The 26,197-nt window shown below is 45.6% G+C and overlaps 2 protein-coding genes across 2 annotated transcripts in view; one reads left to right on the top strand and one right to left on the bottom strand.

Moving 5' to 3' along the window:
* The window catches only part of LOC136438622 (uncharacterized), a 57,480-nt gene extending 37,652 nt beyond the window's left edge, over positions 1-19,828 (bottom strand). Inside the window, exon 1 of the mRNA XM_066433509.1 lies at positions 19,490-19,828. The gene's annotated coding sequence lies outside the window, so the exon portion shown is untranslated. The remainder of the gene's footprint in view (positions 1-19,489) is intronic.
* LOC136438316 (fibrous sheath CABYR-binding protein-like) lies at positions 10,616-16,229 on the top strand. Its single transcript, XM_066433078.1, has 7 exons — positions 10,616-10,679; positions 12,470-12,739; positions 13,167-13,436; positions 13,864-14,133; positions 14,561-14,830; positions 15,258-15,527; positions 15,955-16,229. Exons 1-7 carry the CDS (start codon positions 10,616-10,618, stop codon positions 16,227-16,229), a joined length of 1,689 nt encoding a protein of 562 aa, XP_066289175.1.
* Positions 19,829-26,197: the final 6,369 nt, after the last annotated feature.

Raw genomic sequence — 26,197 nt, 5'->3', positions numbered from 1 at the left:
CTTTTGGTATACATGTATTTCATAACGATTTCATAGAGATCCGAATTGACCTTTCTTCTATGTTGTCATTTTATCATGGTAGATACGTTTCCAAATTGACGGATACATTGATTGAGCGCCTAGAGGCGAGAGGTTGAGAAGGCGAGAGGAACTCCGGATGTCTATAATGTGGTGTTAAATCCTCCATTGATGGTTGGACAGAGGAAAACAGCCTGTTCCTGTCTGATAGTTTACACATCTATGGCGTATTAAGATGTGTGTCTAATTAGCTTGACAACTTTTCTACAAAATGTAATACCGTGGCCATTGTAGGAGAGGTATTGGTTAAAGCTTGGGCCGCTCGTGAAATAGATAAATTGATACTAGTACGTCGAAAATGTCCTTAAAGACGGAGGAGCCTGCAGAGAAGATTGCATGGCTGGTATATAAAACAAGGTCATTGATAGTTTCATAAACTGGGTCACACTGAGGCCCAATTTAGACACAGTTTTTCCCGACATTTACTGAATCCGCCGACATTTGGGCGGAGATGTTAGGAAAGTGATCTCGAGCCAGTTTAGCTCAAATAAACTCAATGAACAGATGAGCTAATCTTCCACTGGTCGTGACAGAGCAGACAGACGCTATGTACAGTATTTACAGGTCATTGTACCGGGGAAATTCCCCTAGCTCTTTTCGGCAAGCACAATGAACATTGGACCACGGCTTAACGTCCCGTCCTAAGGACTGCGACCCTTTCCGGCAGCGCGCATGTCGGGTGAGCGACACAGCCGGGATCGAACCCGGGGCTTCTAGTTCCAGAGACAGGGCCGCTAACCACTGGACTACGCACGCTACACCATGTTCACCAGTCTCATTCATCGGTATCGAATGGCCGAGTGGCTAGGCTAGCAGACACGGGATCGAGGGGTCGCGAGTTCGAGTCCTGGCATCCCTGGCTAGACGTTGTGTCCTTGAAGAAGACACGTAACACAACTTTCCCCACTCCACCCAGGTGTAAAAATGGGTACCTGACTTCGGGTTGGGGAGGTATAAGGTGGAGGAAGGAGAGGAATGGACTCCGCCTTCCAATACCGTGCCAGACACAGTGGATTAATAACCCACTGTCCCTATGGCCTCAAATGCTACTAGAGATTTAGCTTATCTGTAGTAGTCAGTCGCTAGAACCACTCTGAGGCAAGACATACTAGCTCCGCCGTTACGCAGCTACCTCAAATCAAAGGACGTTTCGCACTCTATTTACCTTATCTCTCTCATGTTCCTAAACTGTCCGATGAACAGTCTCTATCTTCTGTTCAGCCTGACGAGTCAAAAGAAGCTATGTCGTTACTAAGTCGTTGACGTTCGTTCTTTTCCCGCACCACCCCCAGGGAATGTCCAGCCTAGCTAGCCCAGTGGCCATGACTCCATCAGTAACGGTTAACGGCATTTTGAACTAGGCAGGAGTCTTTCTACCCTAGTGACGCACCCAATTAGTAGCTAGGAAAGAAAGAAAAAGGAAGGTCACAGCGCTTCTCCTCCAGTTCAAATATCAGAGATACTGAAACGTATAATACATAATTGGACCAGAAATTACTCAGATGGGATTCCAAAATAAAGCCTCCCACGGATTGGCCTTGGCCACCATATTCGTCAATTCGGGAACAAAAAGCTTGTCTATCAATGGCTATTGTTGGTTTGACAAGGTAGTGACGGGTCACCATTCACAATTGAGTGCTCTATCGGGACCTGTTCAGTGCCACAATTTTGTGACAATGGCTCTGTATTAACAGTTGCCTTTGAAAAAAGTAAGTGAGGCAGACTTGGACCAACCAACCAACCAACAAACCAACAAACCAACAAACCAACAAACCAACAAACCAACAAACCAACAAACCAAAAAGGTAGGTAAAGGTAGTCCCATAGTCGTGGGGGAAGTGGGTTGTTCTCCACTGTGTTTAGGGCGAGGTAATTCGTATAAAGTGCCTTTCCCGAGGGCAACATCGGCGGTAGGGCAGGACCTATAAGGTTGGGGCAGAACAATCACGCTAACACGACAAACAACCAAACAAAAACCAAGCACCCAAACTACCAAAAAGCCAATGTAACATAAGTGAACAACTTTTAAGACCCACCAGCTGCTGTACACGCGCCGACATCATGTCTCTCCCTTAGTTATATCAACTTATAAGACTGCTGTGAAAGTAGTTGGAGTGTAGGCGGAGGTGTAGCTCAGCGGTACAAATTGTGTTTTTGCCCCACGAAGAGCGGTACTCCCAGGAATGCTGTCGTATTTGGGCGGCAATTCACAGCAGAAAAAGAATTGCTCGTTTGTTTCAAAGCGTCTGAGAGAGAACTACCTTGGGGGAGTTTTTGGTGTCCCACCGCTTTGTTACATCTGGCGAAGACAGCTTACTCCCTCATCACGTGCATGTTGCTTTGTCCCTTTTAGACTTTTAGAATTGTGCAACAGTAGCTTTCATGTGCATCCTCGTCACCGCCCTTTAACTTATAGAAATGCATCGGCTTGTCGGGTCGTCGTGACAATTTCTCGAGATATTAATGACAATGAAGAAGAAAAGAAAGTAAAAATAATTGACAATGAAGAAGAAAAGAAAGTAAAATAATGACCATGTACTTATAGTATAAGTACATGGTCATTATTTCACTTCCTTTTCTTCTTCATTGTCAAATATCTCGAGACATTGTCACGCCGACCCGACAAGCCGATGAATGTCTGAATGACGTCATATCGAAGTTGTAAGAGGATGAAGAGGCAACAAGCGCGGGGAACACAACTCTACACGCCTACGTGCCGCGTGCCAGGCTTAAGCCCCTGTCACATTAAACTCACGTAGTACCTACGATGCACCTACGATGCATTTCCCGTACAACGCACGATGATCGCAGGTAAATCGCAGGTAAATCGTAGGTAAAATCAGCTATCGCAGATCGTCGGGCAATGTTCAAAATTCCATTCATCGTCCTACGATTTTTATAGCCCCATATTCAGGCTTTACTGCGGCCTTTTTATTTAATGATGAGGTGACGAATTCATAAATTTCGACCATGTTCTGATGGTTTCAGTCACCTTGATATATTGTCGATGTTGATGCAAATGGTAACCATCAGAACACAAAGGCAACCAGTGCGCCCGTAGAAAAGTCTGCTTCCAAGTTTAGATTTGCCACGCGTCAGGCCCAGAACCACGCGCATATAATTTCTTGATGTCCGTATACACGTGGGTTTATAATTAGATCATACCTCAGTCCTATCCTGTCTCTATTTTCAGTTCCAGTTTTTGCCATTATGTGCTTTCTTTTTGATGGACAATACAACTGACCTGCCATATTCTTTCTCTGGGCCATCCGAAAACTGTTCTATTGGCAAACTAAAAATAGAGACAGGATAGGACTGAGGTCTGATGTAATTATGAACCCACGTGTATACAGATAGCAAACAATATTGTATGCATCACCAGTGTGTGGTACTAGATCTGACACGTGGAAAATCTAACCTTGGAAGCAGGCTCTTCCACGGGCTCGTTGTTTTCATGTTGCTACCGTGTTCTGGTGGTTACACTTTGCATCAACATTGGCAAAATTAAGCCATCAGAATGCAGTTGAAATCTATGAATTTGTCACTCATCATTAGAAAAAAGGGCCGTGGCAAAAGCCTAAATTGTGGCCTGCAAAAAATCGTACGACGAAGGATGAAATTTTGAACATGTTTAAATCATCTTTAGCTGCATTTTCTAATTGAAAATCTGGGCGCTGATTTTTTTATGGTCCCAATATATAAAGGACTCCTCGTGCAGCTTGTTTCCGTGCTCTTTTTAAAAGCCAAAAGTATGAAATCATGATAGAGATGATGTGCTGATAAATGCTGCAAGTAAATGTCGATGTCATACAGATTGCCATGTCCAGACTCTTTCCAGTTTTAACGTTCTGAAATTGCTTTGGGCTCCTTTGATATGTAGATGAACTTGGGAATGAGGTTGGTTTGCAGATCGAATTGGAGCAGCGCTGTCAAGCTGACTCTCCCCGCCCATCGGGTCCCGCGCGTCCCTCTCAATATGAAACCCGATGCTAATCTCCAAGCAGACCCAACGGTTGCAAAGACCGTATCCAACTGGCAGAAGGAGTTTTTATAGCAGCCCGACGGTGCCTGACAACTTCTCTGGCTGACTGGAGCTTCTCTGGCTGGCTTGCACGATTTTGGCACCGTGGAGATCTGGTTGGAGATTAACCCAATGCCTTCTTTGCTCTTTATTACATTCGCCAAGAAAGTTATGTTGTCGGGCGAGTGTGTTTGTGTGCCTGTGTGTCTGTGTGTGAGCACGAGAATGCCTGGGTGGATTGTCTTGACATTCGGTACGTGGGGCTGCCTTTACTTGACCAGTAACTACATTCCTATCCCTTTTAAAACCCACGGTCGGGGTTACATTGTCACGGTTGTTGTTATTCCAGTCCCTTCCCGGGAATCAAGTATAGAGCCAACAATGTAGTTTGTGATTTCACAGTCAAAGTCAAGGTTTACATCACCGTCATGTGGCTAGAAATGCGTCACTCCGCACTCCGCGGAGGATTCTACTCAAAACGGTTTGACTTTGTCTTGGATTTGAAGAATGGTAATAGAAAGTCCTTTGATTGGTGCTGAGTATCCTGTCCTTGGTTTCAACAAAGGGAACGTTCTCAGAATAGCTTGCCGATCCTTGACATTGCGCCATAGACTTTGGATACAAGAATAATAATGTAGAAGTCATCATGATGGTTGTAACGGGGACGCGGGTATACCTGTTTCTCGTGTTATGTACTTTTTGCCTGTTTTGTTACGAATTGTATTTTTTCAACATTGTACAGTCGACGCAGGAGTCGGTTGGACTTTCAGATGTCAGGAATGATGATTACAGTCATTGGATATAAAATACCAATTAGCAAGTACCCAAAGTGAAGTCTGCAAAGAATGAAAACGTGGAATGTGCGGGTGCACCCCATCAACGCTTCAAAGAACTGTCTGACTAATAAGGCATAACGAAGCATCTCTTGGTGTACTTGGCGGTACGAAAGTTGGGTGAACAAAGCATTTCCAATCGGCGGTGACCGTCAGAGGTTCACAACATCCTGTTTTCGGTTGCTTTCGGTTGCTTTCGGTTGTTTTCGGTTGTTTTCGGTAATGAGTGATTTGTTGTTTTCGGTTGTTTTCGGTATCCAGTGAGACCCATCCTCGTGGCTGGTCTGTCAGTACCATGGTCTTTATATTCTTATTTTCATTTTTTCTGCAGAAGTTGTACGTACAAAGCAAGTCATTGGAGTGCAGGGGTTGATTTACGATAATACAATAGCCCAGCTGTTGAAACAATTGCGATTGAAAGGATGCTCTGGCACATCTTTCGGTTATGAAGAAAAACGCTTGTGATTGTAATTACCCTGCACATGTGCGTAGTAGTCAGAAAATCGTGAACTAAGACGATCAACCATTCACGATACAGAAGGCAGTCTGCATCTTCTCAAGCATAATCGCACGTAACTCAGGGGACAGCTTGGCGGTCGTTAGATGGAGGATTTCACGTAAATCTGCAGCAGAAGCGAAGATGCCGGGTCTGGTTTCTGCTGAACATGAACCTCAGGTGACCTCCTGCCACACGTGGCGTACGCGTGAGCGTGTTAATCCGCTCTACCTGTGAACACCACGCGAACCGCACGAAGCAAGGCCAACGCCGAGCCTGATAATTGTCCCGCTGCTCCGTGTGCACCATCAAGACTTAAGCCCCCCCTCTCACTGGACCTGCGGCTGCGGCCGATCGAATTGACAAAGCACTCAACAAATTTCATCGACAAAAAAACGAATATTTTTAAGCTCTGTGTGTTTTGTTGTCTTTTTGGTCATACTTGAATGATATTCCCATCATAAATTCAAGGGTAACACAAATCCAGTTTAGGACGCAGTGACGCCGCCAGCGTGCCGCGGGCCCAATGAGAGGGGGGCTTTAGCTATATAGTATAGCACACAGCGGAAGAGTCATGGCACAAATGGAACCGACGGTGTTAGTCTGGGGATTTACATGCCAGCTGCTGTGTGCCTAAGGTTTTATCTTATTAGTGAAGTGGGTCTGACAGACATCCAACATACGAAAGTCTGTTCGACATACAGTTTTAGTCGACAAGCCGATTTTAAGGACATCCAACGCTCATGGGGAAGATGTAACAGACACATCTAACGCCTCTCGAGGAGTTCAGTGGAACAAATTTCGAAGACGTCAAGCACTTCTCGATCTCTTTGCCTAGCAAAGTTCAGCCATTTAGAAGATTGACTAAACCTTGGTAATTAATCTGTGCGACTTACTGTATCGATCTGAGGGATAAAGAAGGCATCCAAATCTTCCTCATCTCAATAACTAACAGAGGTTTCGACGAGTACTTGTAGGTTTGATGGAACTAAAGCTTTTCAGTCTCTAGATCTGTGATAGAGAGTTCGACGACATTCAACACGTCTTGATTAATCTATGAATTATGGTAAAATTTTGGTATTTGAGAGACTTCCAGCACTTTTCTAATCTGGATCACTAGCAGAGAACTGATCAGTTAGCAGAACAATCACACTGTCTCTCTCTGGCTCATTCCCCGTCGTCGAGGATTAGTGGGAAGGGCAGGCCCTCTGATGGATGAACAGTCCTATCACAATGTAGTCAAAGACGCAACACTGCAAACCGTTTGCCAAGGCTCAGACCATTGGCAGTGCCAATGCCATTGCACATGAGAGGCTACGATGGAGCACTGTACACAGTTGCTAAGCCCCACAATAGCCCTGACTCCTGACTAAGGGGTCATGCATCGGTAACTTAAAGCATACGGCTTGGGCTGTCACGTCTGTTTTGTGTTCTGAAAGGGTCTAATGACCTCACATCTATGATTATGGATGTACTTTAAAGTCCCATCAATGTTACCGCCTGGCCCTTGTATGTATTAACTAATAATGTCTATGAAATAGCGGAAAATGTGCACTTAGAAAATGTGAAGGAACATAAAACAATCTCCTGTGACTGAAAGAGCGTCACGCTTGGGACCTCCTTTATGTTCCCCTTATGGCATCATAAACCAATTAGGGGACTGTGCAGCGGTAAGCAACATGCTTTCATGAGCGCGTAGTGGTCGCCTGAATAAACCGTTACGGCCACCAGTTGAGACTACGCCGAGTGCAGCACGTCTGTCGCTTCCTCTTTAGTAAAAAGTCCATTTATGACTGTTGAAATTCTCCTCGGACAATGCATTAGCGTGCGGGTCTGTAAATACACAACCTCTGCTATAGCGCCCGGGTGAAGTGCACGTCTGTGGCACAGAAGGGAGTTCAGAGGTACAAGAAAACAAAGGGTGTTGCCAGTGCTAAGACTTGACAGGGTTAACTAACCTCCATAACTAGCGAAAATTAGGGCGGCACCAAGCATCTGTTTTCTGGAGCTAAAGGTAATGAAACCTCTCATTTGAAGCCATGAAGATTTCCGTCTCCCGAACAAAAGTTGACATTTGAAACGGTCGATGCCATTTGGAACAGTCGATGCCATATCGGAGCGTATCATAATTGGAGAGGGGAGGGAGCTCTGACAATGGGCAAAAACGTCTAAGAAAGAAACGTGTGTGTGTTTGTGTTTGAACACAATAACGAGAATGCCTAGGTGGATTGTCTTGATATTTGGTATGTCTTGTTTTCAACTTGCTTTTACCTATAATGTAGCTATTATAAAACCCACGGTCGGGGTTACATAACCGTCATTGTCACGGTTATTGTTATCCCAGTCCGTTCCCGGGGGTCATATTGACGTATAGATCCAACAATACAGTTTGTGATTTCACAGTCAAAGCCAAGGTTGACATCACCGTCATGTGGCTAGAAATGCGTCACTCCGTCCGCAGAGGATTCTACTCAAAACGGTTTGATTTTGTCTTGGATTTGTGGGCTGACAAGAAGCAACGTTTCGATCACAGATGTAGTACAAATGACAGTATCGTGAAAAATGGTGATAGAAAGTCCATTGATGGATGCTGATTTATTAAGTTGTGAAAGCAACCAGAGGGTGCCGCCGAAAGGTTAGGGCACACACCACAGTCCCGTCCCTCCGTCGGGGACGGGAATTTGCTTGTTGTGACATCATTTGTACAAAGCGGGATCTGATTCGCAGATCATTGTTGAACACCCTTAGTGAATTTTCCTGTAAAGTCTGAAGCGTTATGAGAAGAAGGTTTACAGGCAATAACACTCCCCTCTGGCGCATTCACAGACACGAAGGAAGCAGCTGCGGAAAGATGTGCAGGAAGAGGTCTGGCGTGGTCGGTGGCTAAAAGGACGTAAACGATGAATGAAGACGCCGTGTTCTTTAAGATAAAGATCTCGCAGTTACAACTGAAGACCATAACTTAAACCTCCTTAAGGAGAACATTACGAGACGAGTGCGTCCGGTTCGGAGAGATAAAGAAAGTGTTGTTCTTGAAGAAGCGTCGCGACTGCGTCACCACCTCATTACAGACGCTTAACAAAATGGACTAATAGAGGAAGTTTTCAAGACGTAAAACACCCTGAAGTTCAATCATCTCCTTAAATCCAGACATGTGCCGTTTTGTACAAGTGCCTTTCTCCACCCGCAGGTCCCGTAGTCCGCGTAACGACTTCTAACTCTGCGGTTAACGGGGCGGATTGCACCCTTGTGGAACGCGCCGGAAATAAGATACCTTCCCGCCGCCGGCTAAGGATCTTCCCGCCTTCGGATAACAAATAACTTCCTCACAGACAGAGAGGATGCATCCTACGGTTCCTTACTTCGGCTGAAGATTGACGGATCTCTACGTTATCATTTTGCTTTCATAGTCCTAGTCATGGTTTCATAATTCAGACTGCATTAGTAAGGATTCCACGTAGGCGTTTTTGGTGACCAAACTTACGAGGTTCTCTTAAGATACAATGATGTGACCACTGTACATAATTTGACATACAGTACTGAGGAAAGGTACGTGATGTGATCAGACCCAAAATTCTGTTAGCCGGACATCAACTTTCCTGTAAAGGACGTAAGCTGTAAACGCTGGGTTATGAATGCCATGGCACACCACCCATTGGCACGTCCTGTGGTGCCTTTGGCACAAAGAAGAAGACGAGCCCTTGAGGTGGCACGGCATTCAACCACCCAAACGCTCGTCTTTTCTGAACTCGCTACGCACGAGACAAACGCAACGCCATCTCAACATCGCTCTCAAGTCTCACATGCTCTTCTACACCTTTTATTTAATGGATCTCCTTTGTCATCTTCAAATTTCAATGCGCAAATCTTATCCGTAACTCAATTGTATATATCAGATACTTAGCGTTTCCATACTTAAGCTAAAGTTTGTCTTGTTATATATATACTACTCTTTCTTTTACACCTCGGTTCCTGTATTGTTCCCGTACCATACTTCGTCACATGTTTTGTATCTATGTTTAGTGATGCCGCCTAAATAAACGTGTTTGCTTGAGTGCGGTATCACTATGTGTTGTTTTCGATGTTGGAATAAAAAAAAGTCTAATATCAGTGTTCGCGGCACTGCCATTACCGCTAACTCGCGACTCTTAACAAGGCTGGGACGTGTTTGGGGTTTCAACTGGACAGCGCATGCTCACGGGGATTGGAAAGTATTTCTCATTGTTTCAAGAAAAGTCTGTCTCGTAAAGACCAGAGTAGGGCAACGAAATAATACAGATCATCTGATGCTCCATTGACCGAAATATTGACCACATTTTGAGAGTAATAGGTTCATCCCAGCTGCAATATGAACTCCGCTGTGGCGATAGATAACACAGAACATCATAAATGCCGTGGGGAATGGCTCCCTGGGGAATACGGCTGTAAGGTCAACTGTATTCATATTTTATTTCGTGCCTTTTGAGTCATAAAGATAGCTATGGTGGTGCGCAAAAACGTACAGGGCTCAGCGTAGGTTGCTGAGATGCACTCGGTAGGAAAATGGGCAAATGTCAAATATGGCAGGGCGATCCCTTGCAATATCTTCAATCACGTTTGAGCATTCATTTCTAGTTATGCTAGTTCATGTGGGCTGAAGTGCGGGCGAGTTGGCGAGTCGCCTGCTTATATTTAGAAGATAATCTCTGGACGCATTCAGCCAAACGTACCGAGCAGCATACCGTTCCTCTCAGGACACGTCAGGATTCTGTGGTCTCTCAGAAATTTAAATTCAGAGAGTCAACGAAGAAATGAATGATTTTCGCAGGATGATGAGAATTGCCAAGCAAACGAGTGGCAGGAACGAAGCCGTAAGGTTGTTGTTATTCTTGTAGTGCCTAGTGGCTCATAGGTCAGCAGGTTCCCTTGCTGTTTCTGTAGCAGGACATGTCTTTACAGGGGGGGGGGTGCTAGCCATTCCCTTTAAACGTACTCGAGGCACCTCCTCGGACACGTGACTCTTATCACACGTCCCTTCTGAAAGACAGGTGCATCCCCAACCGAGATGCTCTTCCCAGGATTTCAACGGAGCTCTCCCAGCTAGCAACTAATCGGAACCAGGAGTTCAACTGTGAGGCTGCTGCCAGCTGAGCAATAGGAGCATCTCTTTATGCCTCTTGTTAGATGATTGATTCTCCTTATCCCATCATGGCCCCATGGGCCTGTCTCAACCTGCCCCCGGCAGAAAGGTTCTCTCCAAGCAGAGGAATGGGTCAGGCTGGTTTATGACGTGTTTTCATAATCTCCAAGCAACGGTGCCCAAATCGTATAAGTCTGACTGGAGCTTCTCTGGCTGACTGGAGCTTCTCTGGCTAGCTTACACGATTTTGGCACCGTGGAGATCTGCTTGGAGTTAAGTGTTTTTAGGCGGGCTTTCTATTTTGTCCCGGTTTCTTTATGTCGCCAACCCACACTTGGCGTGGAGAGAAGCAATGAGGTTCCCGTTGGGAGACACGCGGTGGTTTATCCTCCAAGCAGGCGTTAGACTCCAGCTTGTACTGGACGTTGTTTTAGGGCTTACTATTTTGCCAGGCTGGTGGACACAAAGAAGACTTATCAATAAGCAGCTCCCCGTCACGTCAAAATCACACGGAAGCAAACTGCTTCGAACTATACTTCAATTTAAGTGCTACGAAAAAGTTATTATTTTTGGAACTCAAAGAAGCTTGTTACCTTGTTAAATGGTCTACGGAGACACCTAGTGACTTCATGCCACTCTTGAGCCTCAGACTTAAGAAGATAATTGCGAACACGTTTCTTGGAGAGTTTCTTGTACCTTTCTATACGTCTCGTGAAACGCCCTTTCATTACACCGTAGCGAATAGAAGGAAATTGAACAACGTTTCCCGTGCGGAATGACGTCATCACGTATATTTCATACAACAGTTTCATTTTCACGGATAAAGGAAAAGACGTGTTACTCGAGTAATGTGGCAGTGGTAATCTTCAAGCCGGAATTTCTATTAGTACACAGGCAACTTTCCATTCTTTGGCGAATCAGTGGGAATGCGGACATTAGTACCCTAGCAAAGAGGGCAATTAAGCGCTCAGGAAGTGTTAGATACCGGGCGTGCCGGGAATCACTCCGCTGTTTCCTCCACTTGTGTCACGGGGCTAACCGTCGCAAAGACAATTCAGTCATCACATTACCTCCGAGGAGAGAGAATTGTTCACCTTTTCACACAAGAAACAGTAATCTCTTGATAATCAGTTAAATGTTTTGATTTATGTATGTATGTATGTATGTATGTGTCTGTGTGTGCGTCTGTGTGTGTAAGTGTGACTGTGTGTGTGTGTGTGAGAGCGTATTTGTGTGTGTGACTGTTCGTCCTTGTGTGTGTATGTGTGCCAGTGTGTGTGTGCCAGTGTTTTCTTCCAATAACACCAAATACCTTACCTTACGATAGGAACGGAATATGGACTACGAGTATGGATTATGGCTCTGTAAAATTTGTATGTATCGGTGTATATGTATTTTAGACTTATGTTTTGTACTGATTGTATTGTGTTATCCAGGGCCCCACTGCAAAGCAGTGTATAGTGCACTGAGTTGGGCCACCCTGGCTAAATAAAACAGAAACAAACAAACAAACAAATATCTTCAGTGTTCCGTTTTGTCTGTAGGACTCGAATGGTCCCAAAGCAGTAATGGTAAGCGGGCATACTGATAGAGGTCAAGTGAGGTCATGTAGTCAGTGCATTTAGAACTGTAGAAAAACAGAGTGCACTACCAAGATATTTGCTGTAATGTGATTGGTTAAGCCACCTAGGGCATCTTGCACTAATGGCCTATAAAAGCCAGAACACACTGTACTTGTGCTCATTCGAGCCTTGATCCTTGAGAAAGCCACACACAGGCGAAACATGTCGGTGTGGGCTCGAATAAAGTTCTAAACGGGAACTATACGCGGCTACAGCCTCTTTTCTGAAGAGGTGGTGTGAGTGTGTACGGTTGGTTTGAGGTTGCCCACTACTACTGCCTATTGAATTTCCACATTGGAGTCGACTTCGCCGGTGAATCGCTCTGGAGCTCCGGACCCAGAGGAGATCCTGTACACCAGCCCAAGAACCTTCATCAAGAGAAGAAGCTGGAAGAACATCCGCCGCCAGAAGAGCACAAGCAGACTGCCCCACCATCACAGTCCAAGACTGCTACAGCGAGAGAAGAGAGTCTGAAGACGCCGCCACTGTTGCCCAAAGCCTGCAGCGCAGATACGCCAGAGCTTCCTACGACGCCAGCGCCAGAGACAGCCGTTGCAAAGGCAGAGAAAGGCTAGAAGCTACACGGACTCTATTCTTTGTTTACATGTATTGACCTTTGTGACAATTGTAATTGTTCTAGAACAATAGATGAAGTCATACTGATAGAGGTCAAGTGAGGTCATGTAGTCAGTGCATTTAGAACTGTAGAAAAACAGAGTGCACTACCAAGATATTTGCTGTAATGTGATTGGTTAAGCCACCTAGGGCATCTTGCACTAATGGCCTATAAAAGCCAGAACACACTGTACTTGTGCTCATTCGAGCCTTGATCCTTGAGAAAGCCACACACAGGCGAAACATGTCGGTGTGGGCTCGAATAAAGTTCTAAACGGGAACTATACGCGGCTACAGCCTCTTTTCTGAAGATGTGGTGTGAGTGTGTACGGTTGGTTTGAGGTTGCCCACTACTACTGCCTATTGAATTTCCACATTGGAGTCGACTTCGCCGGTGAATCGCTCTGGAGCTCCGGACCCAGAGGAGATCCTGTACACCAGCCCAAGAACCTTCATCAAGAGAAGAAGCTGGAAGAACATCCGCCGCCAGAAGAGCACAAGCAGACTGCCCCACCATCACAGTCCAAGACTGCTACAGCGAGAGAAGAGAGTCTGAAGACGCCGCCACTGTTGCCCAAAGCCTGCAGCGCAGATACGCCAGAGCTTCCTACGACGCCAGCGCCAGAGACAGCCGTTGCAAAGGCAGAGAAAGGCTAGAAGCTACACGGACTCTATTCTTTGTTTACATGTATTGACCTTTGTGACAATTGTAATTGTTCTAGAACAATAGATGAAGTCATACTGATAGAGGTCAAGTGAGGTCATGTAGTCAGTGCATTTAGAACTGTAGAAAAACAGAGTGCACTACCAAGATATTTGCTGTAATGTGATTGGTTAAGCCACCTAGGGCATCTTGCACTAATGGCCTATAAAAGCCAGAACACACTGTACTTGTGCTCATTCGAGCCTTGATCCTTGAGAAAGCCACACACAGGCGAAACATGTCGGTGTGGGCTCGAATGAAGTTCTAAACGGGAACTATACGCGGCTACAGCCTCTTTTCTGAAGATGTGGTGTGAGTGTGTACGGTTGGTTTGAGGTTGCCCACTACTACTGCCTATTGAATTTCCACATTGGAGTCGACTTCGCCGGTGAATCGCTCTGGAGCTCCGGACCCAGAGGAGATCCTGTACACCAGCCCAAGAACCTTCATCAAGAGAAGAAGCTGGAAGAACATCCGCCGCCAGAAGAGCACAAGCAGACTGCCCCACCATCACAGTCCAAGACTGCTACAGCGAGAGAAGAGAGTCTGAAGACGCCGCCACTGTTGCCCAAAGCCTGCAGCGCAGATACGCCAGAGCTTCCTACGACGCCAGCGCCAGAGACAGCCGTTGCAAAGGCAGAGAAAGGCTAGAAGCTACACGGACTCTATTCTTTGTTTACATGTATTGACCTTTGTGACAATTGTAATTGTTCTAGAACAATAGATGAAGTCATACTGATAGAGGTCAAGTGAGGTCATGTAGTCAGTGCATTTAGAACTGTAGAAAAACAGAGTGCACTACCAAGATATTTGCTGTAATGTGATTGGTTAAGCCACCTAGGGCATCTTGCACTAATGGCCTATAAAAGCCAGAACACACTGTACTTGTGCTCATTCGAGCCTTGATCCTTGAGAAAGCCACACACAGGCGAAACATGTCGGTGTGGGCTCGAATAAAGTTCTAAACGGGAACTATACGCGGCTACAGCCTCTTTTCTGAAGATGTGGTGTGAGTGTGTACGGTTGGTTTGAGGTTGCCCACTACTACTGCCTATTGAATTTCCACATTGGAGTCGACTTCGCCGGTGAATCGCTCTGGAGCTCCGGACCCAGAGGAGATCCTGTACACCAGCCCAAGAACCTTCATCAAGAGAAGAAGCTGGAAGAACATCCGCCGCCAGAAGAGCACAAGCAGACTGCCCCACCATCACAGTCCAAGACTGCTACAGCGAGAGAAGAGAGTCTGAAGACGCCGCCACTGTTGCCCAAAGCCTGCAGCGCAGATACGCCAGAGCTTCCTACGACGCCAGCGCCAGAGACAGCCGTTGCAAAGGCAGAGAAAGGCTAGAAGCTACACGGACTCTATTCTTTGTTTACATGTATTGACCTTTGTGACAATTGTAATTGTTCTAGAACAATAGATGAAGTCATACTGATAGAGGTCAAGTGAGGTCATGTAGTCAGTGCATTTAGAACTGTAGAAAAACAGAGTGCACTACCAAGATATTTGCTGTAATGTGATTGGTTAAGCCACCTAGGGCATCTTGCACTAATGGCCTATAAAAGCCAGAACACACTGTACTTGTGCTCATTCGAGCCTTGATCCTTGAGAAAGCCACACACAGGCGAAACATGTCGGTGTGGGCTCGAATAAAGTTCTAAACGGGAACTATACGCGGCTACAGCCTCTTTTCTGAAGATGTGGTGTGAGTGTGTACGGTTGGTTTGAGGTTGCCCACTACTACTGCCTATTGAATTTCCACATTGGAGTCGACTTCGCCGGTGAATCGCTCTGGAGCTCCGGACCCAGAGGAGATCCTGTACACCAGCCCAAGAACCTTCATCAAGAGAAGAAGCTGGAAGAACATCCGCCGCCAGAAGAGCACAAGCAGACTGCCCCACCATCACAGTCCAAGACTGCTACAGCGAGAGAAGAGAGTCTGAAGACGCCGCCACTGTTGCCCAAAGCCTGCAGCGCAGATACGCCAGAGCTTCCTACGACGCCAGCGCCAGAGACAGCCGTTGCAAAGGCAGAGAAAGGCTAGAAGCTACACGGACTCTATTCTTTGTTTACATGTATTGACCTTTGTGACAATTGTAATTGTTCTAGAACAATAGATGAAGTCATACTGATAGAGGTCAAGTGAGGTCATGTAGTCAGTGCATTTAGAACTGTAGAAAAACAGAGTGCACTACCAAGATATTTGCTGTAATGTGATTGGTTAAGCCACCTAGGGCATCTTGCACTAATGGCCTATAAAAGCCAGAACACACTGTACTTGTGCTCATTCGAGCCTTGATCCTTGAGAAAGCCACACACAGGCGAAACATGTCGGTGTGGGCTCGAATAAAGTTCTAAACGGGAACTATACGCGGCTACAGCCTCTTTTCTGAAGATGTGGTGTGAGTGTGTACGGTTGGTTTGAGGTTGCCCACTACTACTGCCTATTGAATTTCCACATTGGAGTCGACTTCGCCGGTGAATCGCTCTGGAGCTCCGGACCCAGAGGAGATCCTGTACACCAGCCCAAGAACCTTCATCAAGAGAAGAAGCTGGAAGAACATCCGCCGCCAGAAGAGCACAAGCAGACTGCCCCACCATCACAGTCCAAGACTGCTACAGCGAGAGAAGAGAGTCTGAAGACGCCGCCACTGTTGCCCAAAGCCTGCAGCGCAGATACGCCAGAGCTTCCTACGACGCCAGCGCCAGAGACAGCCGTTGCAAAGGCAGAGAAAGGCTAGAAGCTACACGGACTCTATTCTTTGTTTACATGTATTGACCTTTGTGACAATTGTAATTGTTCTAGAACAATAGATGAAGTCATACTGATAGAGGTCAAGTGAGGTCATGTAGTCAGTGCATTTAGAACTGTAGAAAAACAGAGTGCACTACCAAGATATTTGCTGTAATGTGATTGGTTAAGCCACCTAGGGCATCTTGCACTAATGGCCTATAAAAGCCAGAACACACTGTACTTGTGCTCATTCGAGCCTTGATCCTTGAGAAAGCCACACACAGGCGAAACATGTCGGTGTGGGCTCGAATAAAGTTCTAAACGGGAACTATACGCGGCTACAGCCTCTTTTCTGAAGATGTGGTGTGAGTGTGTACGGTTGGTTTGAGGTTGCCCACTACTACTGCCTGTATTTTAGACTTATGTTTTGTACTGATTGTATTGTGTTATCCAGGGCCCCACTGCAAAGCAGTGTATAGTGCACTGAGTTGGGCCACCCTGGCTAAATAAAACAGAAACAAACAAACAAACAAATATCTTCAGTGTTCCGTTTTGTCTGTAGGACTCGAATGGTCCCAAAGCAGTAATGGTAAGCGGGCAAAGTCTGCCATCTCTTGTCTACTATTTGTGTTCATTTCCTCTTAGAATCAAACTAAATTTTGTCGTTTGCTAATATTTTTGTTTTCCCTTTGACATACTCACATACATAATCATACTCTAACGAGTTGAAGCATCTACAAAGTTCTGTTTCCAGTATTACCTTAGAAAGGGAAAACAAACTGGTTCTGTTCCCCTCCCTTTTGATGACCCGCCCCCATCAACCCTTCTGTGCTGTGCTAATCCTGCCTGCTCAAGATGTCGGCGGTTATAGAACAGCCCGGTGACATCGGTGCTATCGAGCCCCCGTTGCAGACTCCTTCCGGCTGTTTTCTTTTTCAAGTTACAGTTTTACTATTACATTGTTTTTTTCTTGTTGCTGGCCGGGAAGGACAGTAACAAGAAAAAATGTAAAAGTAAAACTATAACTTGAAAAAGAAAACAGCCGGAAGGAGTCTGCAACGGAGGCTAGGCGCTATTTAGGTTACAAGGGAGATTGATAACAATGAAGAAATCATTGATGTATATGAAAGTAACCATGGCATACCCCTGGGGAACTATTCACTATACCGAAAAAGACGGGAAGTCAGATGCAAACCGAAGACATCTTCTCTGGCTGAAATGTTTGTTGAACCTACTGGATGAATAACGGGCTGATTGCCAAGCGGAACAAGTCTTTGATGCTTTGACAATGCCTCCACAGTGCGGGCTGTACCCTGTCATCATTTATGAAAAGCGAAGCAACGCATGTTTAATTGGTTCTTACATAATTGTACATGTCGTTGCAATTAGCCCTGGGGTATGTATTTGCAGTGAACTTTACTATACTTTTTCCAGTGCCCCTCTATGGCGAAACCACTCCTTTGTTTTGCACCTACCGCCGTGTTGTGCTGTCTTACACTCGTTCATTCTTACTCACACCACTACAGTGCTTTCTTGAAGCACTATGTCCATATTTTAAAAGGTAGTTTTTGTATAAGCTAGGTTTCAGGTATCTTGTTATGAATTATTATGTAGTCCTGATATTTCCTATCTGTGTGTGTTTGTATGGGTCAGGTTTCTGAAGTAAGAATTGAAAATGAATTGTTCTTCTCCCTGGTGTTGAGCAACTCCATGTTTCATACACCGCGCCAGTTATCATTCATCATTTCTCTAATAATCAATTATCGAGGAGAAGGCAACATGCTAATACTGCCCATGGGTATTTTTCCATACACCATGCCATCAAAGTTCAGTTGATGTTGCTCTTCTCAGAAATATATACATCTGTAATTCAACTTGCCTACCCTCCAAACAGAGGTCAGGCCCCGGCTTGTTATGGACGTCTTTCCACAGGCGTTTCTTATCGGGCATTCTGTTTTGTCAGGTTTTCGTTTTGTCCGCCAGTCAAAAACGACAAAAAGAAAACCTGACTAAGTAGAATGCCCGATAAGAACGCCTTTAGAAATACGTCCGAAATAAGCCGACGGCTTAGTTCTGTTGGGAGAACATAATTTCCCTGCATGTTGATTAAATCTCACGATGATCTGAGCCGACAATCGAACTACGACCTGAGGCACATCGGATCAGAACTCACTGAAAACCGTGACAGGCTCAGATTCAGCAAATTAAAACCGACGCACCCGTCTTTAAAAAAAAAAGGAACTGGAGATGCCTTGGCTGACCCAGACCCAGATAAAGGAATCAGCTTGACTTAATTGCCATGTGTCGACCCTGCGGAGAGGTCTGACAGCCCACAGAGCTGCACGGCTGACATGATGGAATGTGAGAGGGAACAAATGTGGCATCAGACACGGGAGAAAGCCATGATAACACGCACAGGCAGGGCCGGGGTTATTGCATATCTGGGGGTTATTGCATAAAATCGTGCCACTCGTCACATTGTCGCCTCGGCATGTCCTGCCTTATGCTTCGGTCCCAATTGCGCCGGTGCCCGTCGGGGGTGTAGTCCCGGCCGAGCCCCGAAGCTACACATTTATCCCGGTGGACTGCCGGGTACCTCCCGGGTCTCGCACGGTTAGCTCACGGCGTCTATTTGTTACAGGGCCCCGCGTTCAATTTAAGTCTGAGCTTTATTGATTCGGGATCCCGGCCGGGCACAAAAATAGCCCGGCGACTGCAGACTGTCCGACGGGGACACGTAAGGGTCAGGCCCGAAAGTGCCAAAACACCCTTTTGCAATTGGGACCTAAGCATTACAGGGAGGTTGTCGTAGACGTTCTTGGCTTCTCTTCTATTCTACCTGTCGTTGAAAGCAAACATGTTGCACTGGCTGTGCACGGTAAGGCATGGCCGAAAAAGCAGCGTGTCCAAGCTTGAAAATATAATGAACACAATATTGATACTTTTTCCACCGCAAAGTCACAAAGGAGCTACAGACTTCTTTGGAAGTCAAGAAGAAGAAACTCATTTGTCTGTTTGTGTATTTACCGGCGCGCGGCTGATGGATTGTTGGTAATGCGGGAGGTAGTGATGAAGATGAAAGCGGCGGCACTGCGGCGATAATGGACCGTCACACCGGGGCGCAGCTCGCGCGGATAACTCCTCAGAGCTCGTCTGGAGAATCAGCCCTCTCGCGCGGTTAAGTGACAGAAATGAGTCGGAAAAGTGGCGCACAGCCCAGAAACAATTACACCTTCCCAGAGATTAAAGGCAGAACGAGCCACTTACATGTCTTCCGAGTCAGAACAGCCGTCGAAGGAGGAGCAGTGCCGATGATATGGAGAGTTGCTGGGTTGTCCGCAGCCGTGGACGTGTTGTGCGCGCGTCTGTGGCCGGTGCGGAACTGTTGTTCTCCGCTCTGTTCAGCGCTGTTTATGAGAGAGTACGTGGTGAGAACCTGGTGGGCTCCAGGAAATGACGACTTGTCCCTACAGGATGATTGCGGCACTCTGATGGGAACTATGGGCGGTGATGGCGCGACAGGAAGCCGAACAATGCTGGCTTCCCCTGCGGCACTTACGCGGGTCGAACTGCCAGCTTAACTGATGTCAGCATCTCTAATGATCGTCGTAACTGTGCAGCTCTTAGACACATTTAAATATGTGAGTTATGCCGAGGTGGAGCCGATTTAGGACGAACTTTCTTTGTGGATGTTCGTTGAGGTGCAAGGACGCCGTGACTCAGTCGTAGACGTACGTGTTCAAACAAACCGTATTCTTGAGTCATGGTCATGGATCTGGTCATAACGTGTGGACAAAGGTAACTGCGCATGCTGTAAACGTGTGACCGTCATTCGGGCCGCGGAGAAGTCGGGAGATCGTGGTGATGGCGTTGGCGTGAGTGCCATTCACGGGAAGTCAGAAAAAAAAACAGATTCTGAAGGAAACTTATCCTATCCATGACACGGGCAGGAAAGTCTAGGTTATCAATGAGTTACGAGTTGGTTTTATGTTCCCACTTTGTCATAGTTATAGCGCACGACTCACACACTCACTCACTCACTCACTCACTCACTCACTCACTCACTCACTCACTCACTCACTCACCCACTCAGAAAACAAACTTAGTAGAGTTACATAAATATAATGCCAAGGGCAGGGCGGAATGTTGACATTTCCTCCTGATCACCCAAAAGACCGTAAACGGAATGCTAACTGCAGCCACAGATGCAGACAAAGTTTATCATTAAGTCAGCGGAGTTATGTATAAGTGGTGAATTGATGTACCGGGTTGTCCGCAGAACGTTCAAGACAGCGGACGCGGATGGCGTGTTCCTAAAACTCCGATGAAAAGGAAAAAAAAAGAAAAGAAAGGGCGAGGCCATTTCTGAGAAGAAGGATTATCTACCCCTATAGGCACATCCCGATGGAATAGTTGCTGCGTGGCAACAACAGAGCGTGGGCGGCATCCAATGACGATGCACATTGTACACCGGGTCTTTGTTAGGCACGTGGAAGGCAGTTCAGCAACTGTAGCCCGCTGCCCTGCTTACGTAACGTCGTTGCCTGCAAAATCCACGCAAACGATGAATAATTTGACATCAAGTTAATCGCACTAAACTAAATCATGGCAGCTAAACGTTTAAAGTTATGACTGTGCCCTGCTTTTTTCCTTGTGCGGGTTTTAACGTACACTTAGAGTTGTGCTTAAACGTTGTTTTTGTATTTGCTATTATCCAAATGTTTGATTGTTTTGTTAAATACCTTATTTTTCATGCTGTTTAAGTGACAGCGAGAATATAGTCTATACCAGACTAACTACGCCAGCTATAGGGAGAATATTTGCCAGGGTTCGAGTCATTTGCAGGCTACGCAGGCGAAATGTGATCTTCACCGTGGACTGACTCTACTGGCTAATTATTCCTTTTTCTGCCCAATTTTCCGATCCATACGCCCGTATGAGGGTCTGGTGGAGGTTAGCGAGAATATAAGTTGCCGCCACTTTGTCTTGTCCCTTTTTGTGTTTGATGTTTCGTAAATAGAATAAGAAAGATGAATGCCTCAGAGTGGAAAGGCATCAACAAATGGCGCATTTGTTTTACTCGGCCAATGTAGATTCATACAAGTTGTTTTGAGAACTGATAAAGAAAGGATTGAGCTCTATCCCCTTGTAGGACGGTGTAAACCCTCCAAACACCAGGCCCAAATGTGTCACTACAAGATAACGGATGGATCGGTAGTTTGTTTGTCATGTAGACTTCTTGAGATCCTTATGTTGAGCTTTTTAATAAATCTCGTGCTCTTTGTGAAGTTGTCTCTGTGACGAAAAACGTGTCAACGCACGGGGAAGATATAAAAGTGAGAGACTTTGCTACGCTATGAGATAGCAAGAGGCGACTTGACTATATCAGTATAGTTTGAGTTGCCAGCTGCTCATAGTCATTAACAGTCCTCTGTGTTGAGTATCGTGAGTCAAATGGTCTACAAGGATCATTAGAGTTCGTTCATTAGTTCAGACCCGCTTCGTGCCTACGGGCACATCGAACAGCAGGGTATATCTTTTTATGAAGAGTTGCTAGCACATCCTCTATAACGTGCTCGAGGCACCTCCTCGAACACGGGACACCCTATTTTACGTCCCTTCCGAAAGAAGGGTGCAGCCCCAACCGAGATGCCCTATCCCAGCTAAAGTGTGCTCGTGCTAGAGTATGTGAAAGTTAAACACATGGATCAACTTGGACAGCGCAGCTTTGAGTAGTTCTATTCGAGCTGTGTGGAAATCGTAGACAGTATTGTGTGCTGTATTATTCACGAACGGATCAGTCGTATTGGCCCAATATCTAGGAGTCTGTAACTTGCACAAAGGTTCCGTTCCGTAATCCGGTCGTTGCGTAAAATACTACAAGTGTATGAACGTGCGCGTCGCCTATTTTTGTGACAAGTATGACGACTGTAAAATGAATCACCACTTGATGCTAAGGAAGGAAGAAAATAAAGAAACATTTCTGGACATTTCAAGTAAGTCGACCGTCTTGCGTTTTGTCCTAACCGAAATTCTACATGTAGATTTTCAGCTAGGGACCAGTGCTACCGTTGGTATAAGAACATGAAAGCAGTCGTTAGTCCCCCTACTTTGGTCATGACGTTTGTAAAATGACTCATCTTTTGTAATTGGTAGGAATGAAAGGTAAAGACGAAAGTGGCATTTTTCAGAAACACACGTAAAAAGATGGAAACGAGGGAAATGAAAGGTTCTATCGACAATAGGAACTCCCTTGATGGCTTTCTGACAAACAATGTGTTTTACGATTACGTCGTCCATCCGGCCGGATGGGCGGCCCGCCCGGTCCCTGGTGCCTGTGTGTGGGTGTTAAGGAAGGTTCACATATGTATGTGTGTGTATGTAGTTGAATGACCTAAATACTAAGAAGACGAGCAGTTGACTCCGTAAGCTTAGTACAATACCTTTGTCTACTATGTATGTTTAACTGTGTATTGTTGTCTATATTTCCTGTATATGGCTGTTATACGTTTGTTAAGCCATGCGATAGACCTGTTCCCAGCCCTTCAAGGCATGGATGTAACGTTAGAAAGAAAGTCTTTCATTCATTGAAAGGCCCGCCCTGTCTATGTCTAAGTCTTGGCCGTCATCAGGAAGGAGGAATGGGAAACCTTCAAAATCACATGCTTGCTAGGGAGGCTACTGAGGCACCACACAGGAGACACTCAAGTGATTTCTTGCCTGGGTTTTCCGAAGACCCAACACTAGGGGTGGGTACCGGTACAAACAATTCAGGTCCGGTCCAGGTCCAGAGGGTCAGGTCCAGGTCAGGACCTGTACCTGTACCTGATTATAGTAGTGTCGCAGTACATCATATTTTGGAGAGCGAGACACACGCAAAAGTCTCCAAACGTCATGTCTGGAACTATATAATTTCTTAGGTTTGCACTTTGTCTCAAAATTATAATTATACTCTTCTCGCCGTCTGTTTACTATTCCTTTAAGTGTTTCTAGGTATGATTCACAGCTAACGTCTTCGAAAACGAAGTTAAATCTGCTGTTTTGTATTTTCTTAGACCAGTTATGTGGCCGCCTGGTACTATGAATTTTCTAATCGGTCCATAGGCCGGTCCACTGATTTTTTACGGACCGGTTTTTTTGGACCGGTCCATTAAGAAATACCGGTTTTGTACCGGTACACGGTACCGGTACCCACCCCTACCCAACACGGTAGTGCTTGGACTATGCTAAAGATGACACAGGGAGGCAATCAGCGCCACGTGTCGCGCGCGGGCTCCCATGAGTGTTCGTTTGATTTGCGTTTCATCAGACAGAACAGTGAATTCTCGTCGTGTATCCCTACAGTAGCCATTACGGAGGCATTGGGATGAATCCACTCGCCCTGTCCCCCATGGGACGACGATATTCGCCTGTTGCCCCAAGAGGTTACTGACCTCAAGTTCGAGTGATGCTTCTTGAGTAACCCCTACTGTTGAGGGTCTGCATGCTCTTTTCAAGTCGTAGACGGCCAGTTCTTATTTCCCGTAATTGTATGGAAAGTCATCTAAAGTGGACCTAATTTACGTAATTCGCAGAGAGGCGATCAGGTTTTGTGTAATTGCCTCCCTTTATTTTAATCATCTCCATGAAAATGGAGATTTTTTTTTCGGCGTGTCTGTGTGTCTGTGTGTGTTTCCGGACTATTGTAGTCAGCATAACTCAAGAACCTCTGGATGGATTACGATGATATTTGGTTTGTTGGCGGGTGTTGTGAAGCCGAAATTCAAGGTCGATTTTGGGCCCCCTAGTATGTGACCTTGGTACTGCAGCAGAACTTCAATTTCTGTATATTTTGACCTGGACGTGCTATGGTCTTGTTCGTTCAGGGTTTCTTCTGAATTCAGCGTAAAGCGTTGTCAGGACCCCCATGCAGACCCTCATTGTTGTCGCATCTCCAGGCATATTCCCATACACAAGAGCCCGCCTGATAGCCATCAAGCTCACTCGCTATAACGAATCGTTTTAGCTGATGCTTTGTAAATCAATGGTAGCGCTGATGATTTATAACTGCTGAATCGACCTGTAGTTACAGACTGCCTTTACTGGCCTGCTCGCAAAAGCGTGGAACACTTCACCAAACTACGACTGGTGCAAAGCTACAAACATTAATATATTTACAACCTAGCAGCTTTTAAGTGTCTCTAATTGGCCGTTATTTATTTTTAATTCTGACATTTCGAACCAGGCCCACCCACGCCTCGACTACTTAAGCGCCATCCACGTCAAAGCACAATCAAACATCTGATGCAAATGATGACACTCGAGGTGGTTTGTATTCAAATATCAATCTTATTTACTTTATTACACATATTTCAGGTACATGAATCAGGAATGTTTGACGCCCCACAATGGCAGCCATGCGACTTAAACAGGCATTGTCTCATCTAACGAACAAGTACCACATGATGACGTGAAATCTACTGACGGTTACAAAAGTCATACTTTCATACGAGATCATCGTCTTCACACTGACACTGGTCCATTGACAACATATCATTCGGAAATTCTTTAAAATTATTATTACAAATTTCAAACTTGATGTACGCAGTAGTCTCGCCCAGAACGTAGTTAAGTCCGTTACAATTTTCAAAACAAAGTCGACAGTTATACATATTAGCACAAGACAATTGCACACACTACTTAATTGAAGCATGAGACTGAACGTGTGGTTAGTGACCAGTTGGGTAACATATGTATCCTTTTTGGAGTGATGACTATAGCCAACTGGTAGCAGCCTCACAGTCGAACTCATGGGTCCAATCAGTTGGTAACTGGTAGACCCCGGTTCAACCCTGGGTCAGGACATCTCGGCTTGGGCTGCACCCGTCTTTCGGAAGGGATGTAAAACGGTCCCGTGTAAGGGGAGGTGCCTCGAGCATGTTACAGCGGAAAACCCTCTCTTTAAAATTATACCCTGCTACTGAAACACCAAGGAAACTTACTGCTCTATGGGCCACTAAGGTCTGAACGAACGGACGAACGAACGAACAAACAAACGGACAAAGTAATATAACGCTATACAAATACTATGTTGACATGTTATTCACAAACCTACTGGACTACATATTGGCCCCGCAATGTTCATCTTTAGATATAAAAATACAATACTATAAGACAGTAAGGTGTCATACTCTCGTCTATGTACATTTCAGGATATTGACGCTTTTCTTAACGATGTAGTCCATTATGTCAGCTCTTCATCAAGCACTCATCACAGTCTACAGGCATATTGTAAAATAAACTCCCTACTCAAAATATTCCTCTCATCTCGATCTGTTCTTGTTCTACATATTCTTCATTCCGATTTTCAGAACCATTCAGTACTAAACTGAGGTAGCACTGGTAACCTTCACATGACCGTATGGAGTGCACAAGTTTCTTTTTCTTCATCTCAATCAGATGGGTTTTTTTCTGTGCCATCTTACGCCAAACCCAGCAATTTTCCAGAAATAGGCGCCTGAATTTTTGGGTACATTTGTGTAACTAGTTTTAACAACACCCACCATGCACCTTAAGCGCCTGCGCCAGTACTGGTGCATGCGCTGTGGTTACGATAATTTCACCTAACTGTAGGACGACCATGACTTTTGAATTGCTTGCTTGTGAATACACTTTAAGTTAACCCCTTAAGGTATCTCACAAGGCTAGAGCCGCACCAAGCTGCGCTAGGAAACTGCGCTAACTTTGCGAATTTTCGCCAATTTTCCCTTGCGTTCACACTGGCGTGCGACGCAGGGATAAAACACATGACCTCTAGAAACAGAACGGAATGTCACATTCTCGGTTCGTCAATTGACCTTTCATCCAAGATACCCCCATGACCGATAGAACACGAATATCCTATGATATTTCAGCCTAGAACTATGACGTTTTTTGGGTAGAAATCGAATGTTCTATGACGTTTGGGGATAGCATCCGGATGTTCTACGACGTTTT

The sequence above is a fragment of the Branchiostoma lanceolatum genome, chromosome 7 (genome assembly GCF_035083965.1).
Source record: "Branchiostoma lanceolatum isolate klBraLanc5 chromosome 7, klBraLanc5.hap2, whole genome shotgun sequence".
Lineage (NCBI taxonomy): Eukaryota > Metazoa > Chordata > Leptocardii > Amphioxiformes > Branchiostomatidae > Branchiostoma > Branchiostoma lanceolatum.
Note: the sequence above shows the minus strand (reverse complement) of the source record. Positions and strands in the feature narration are given on the sequence as shown.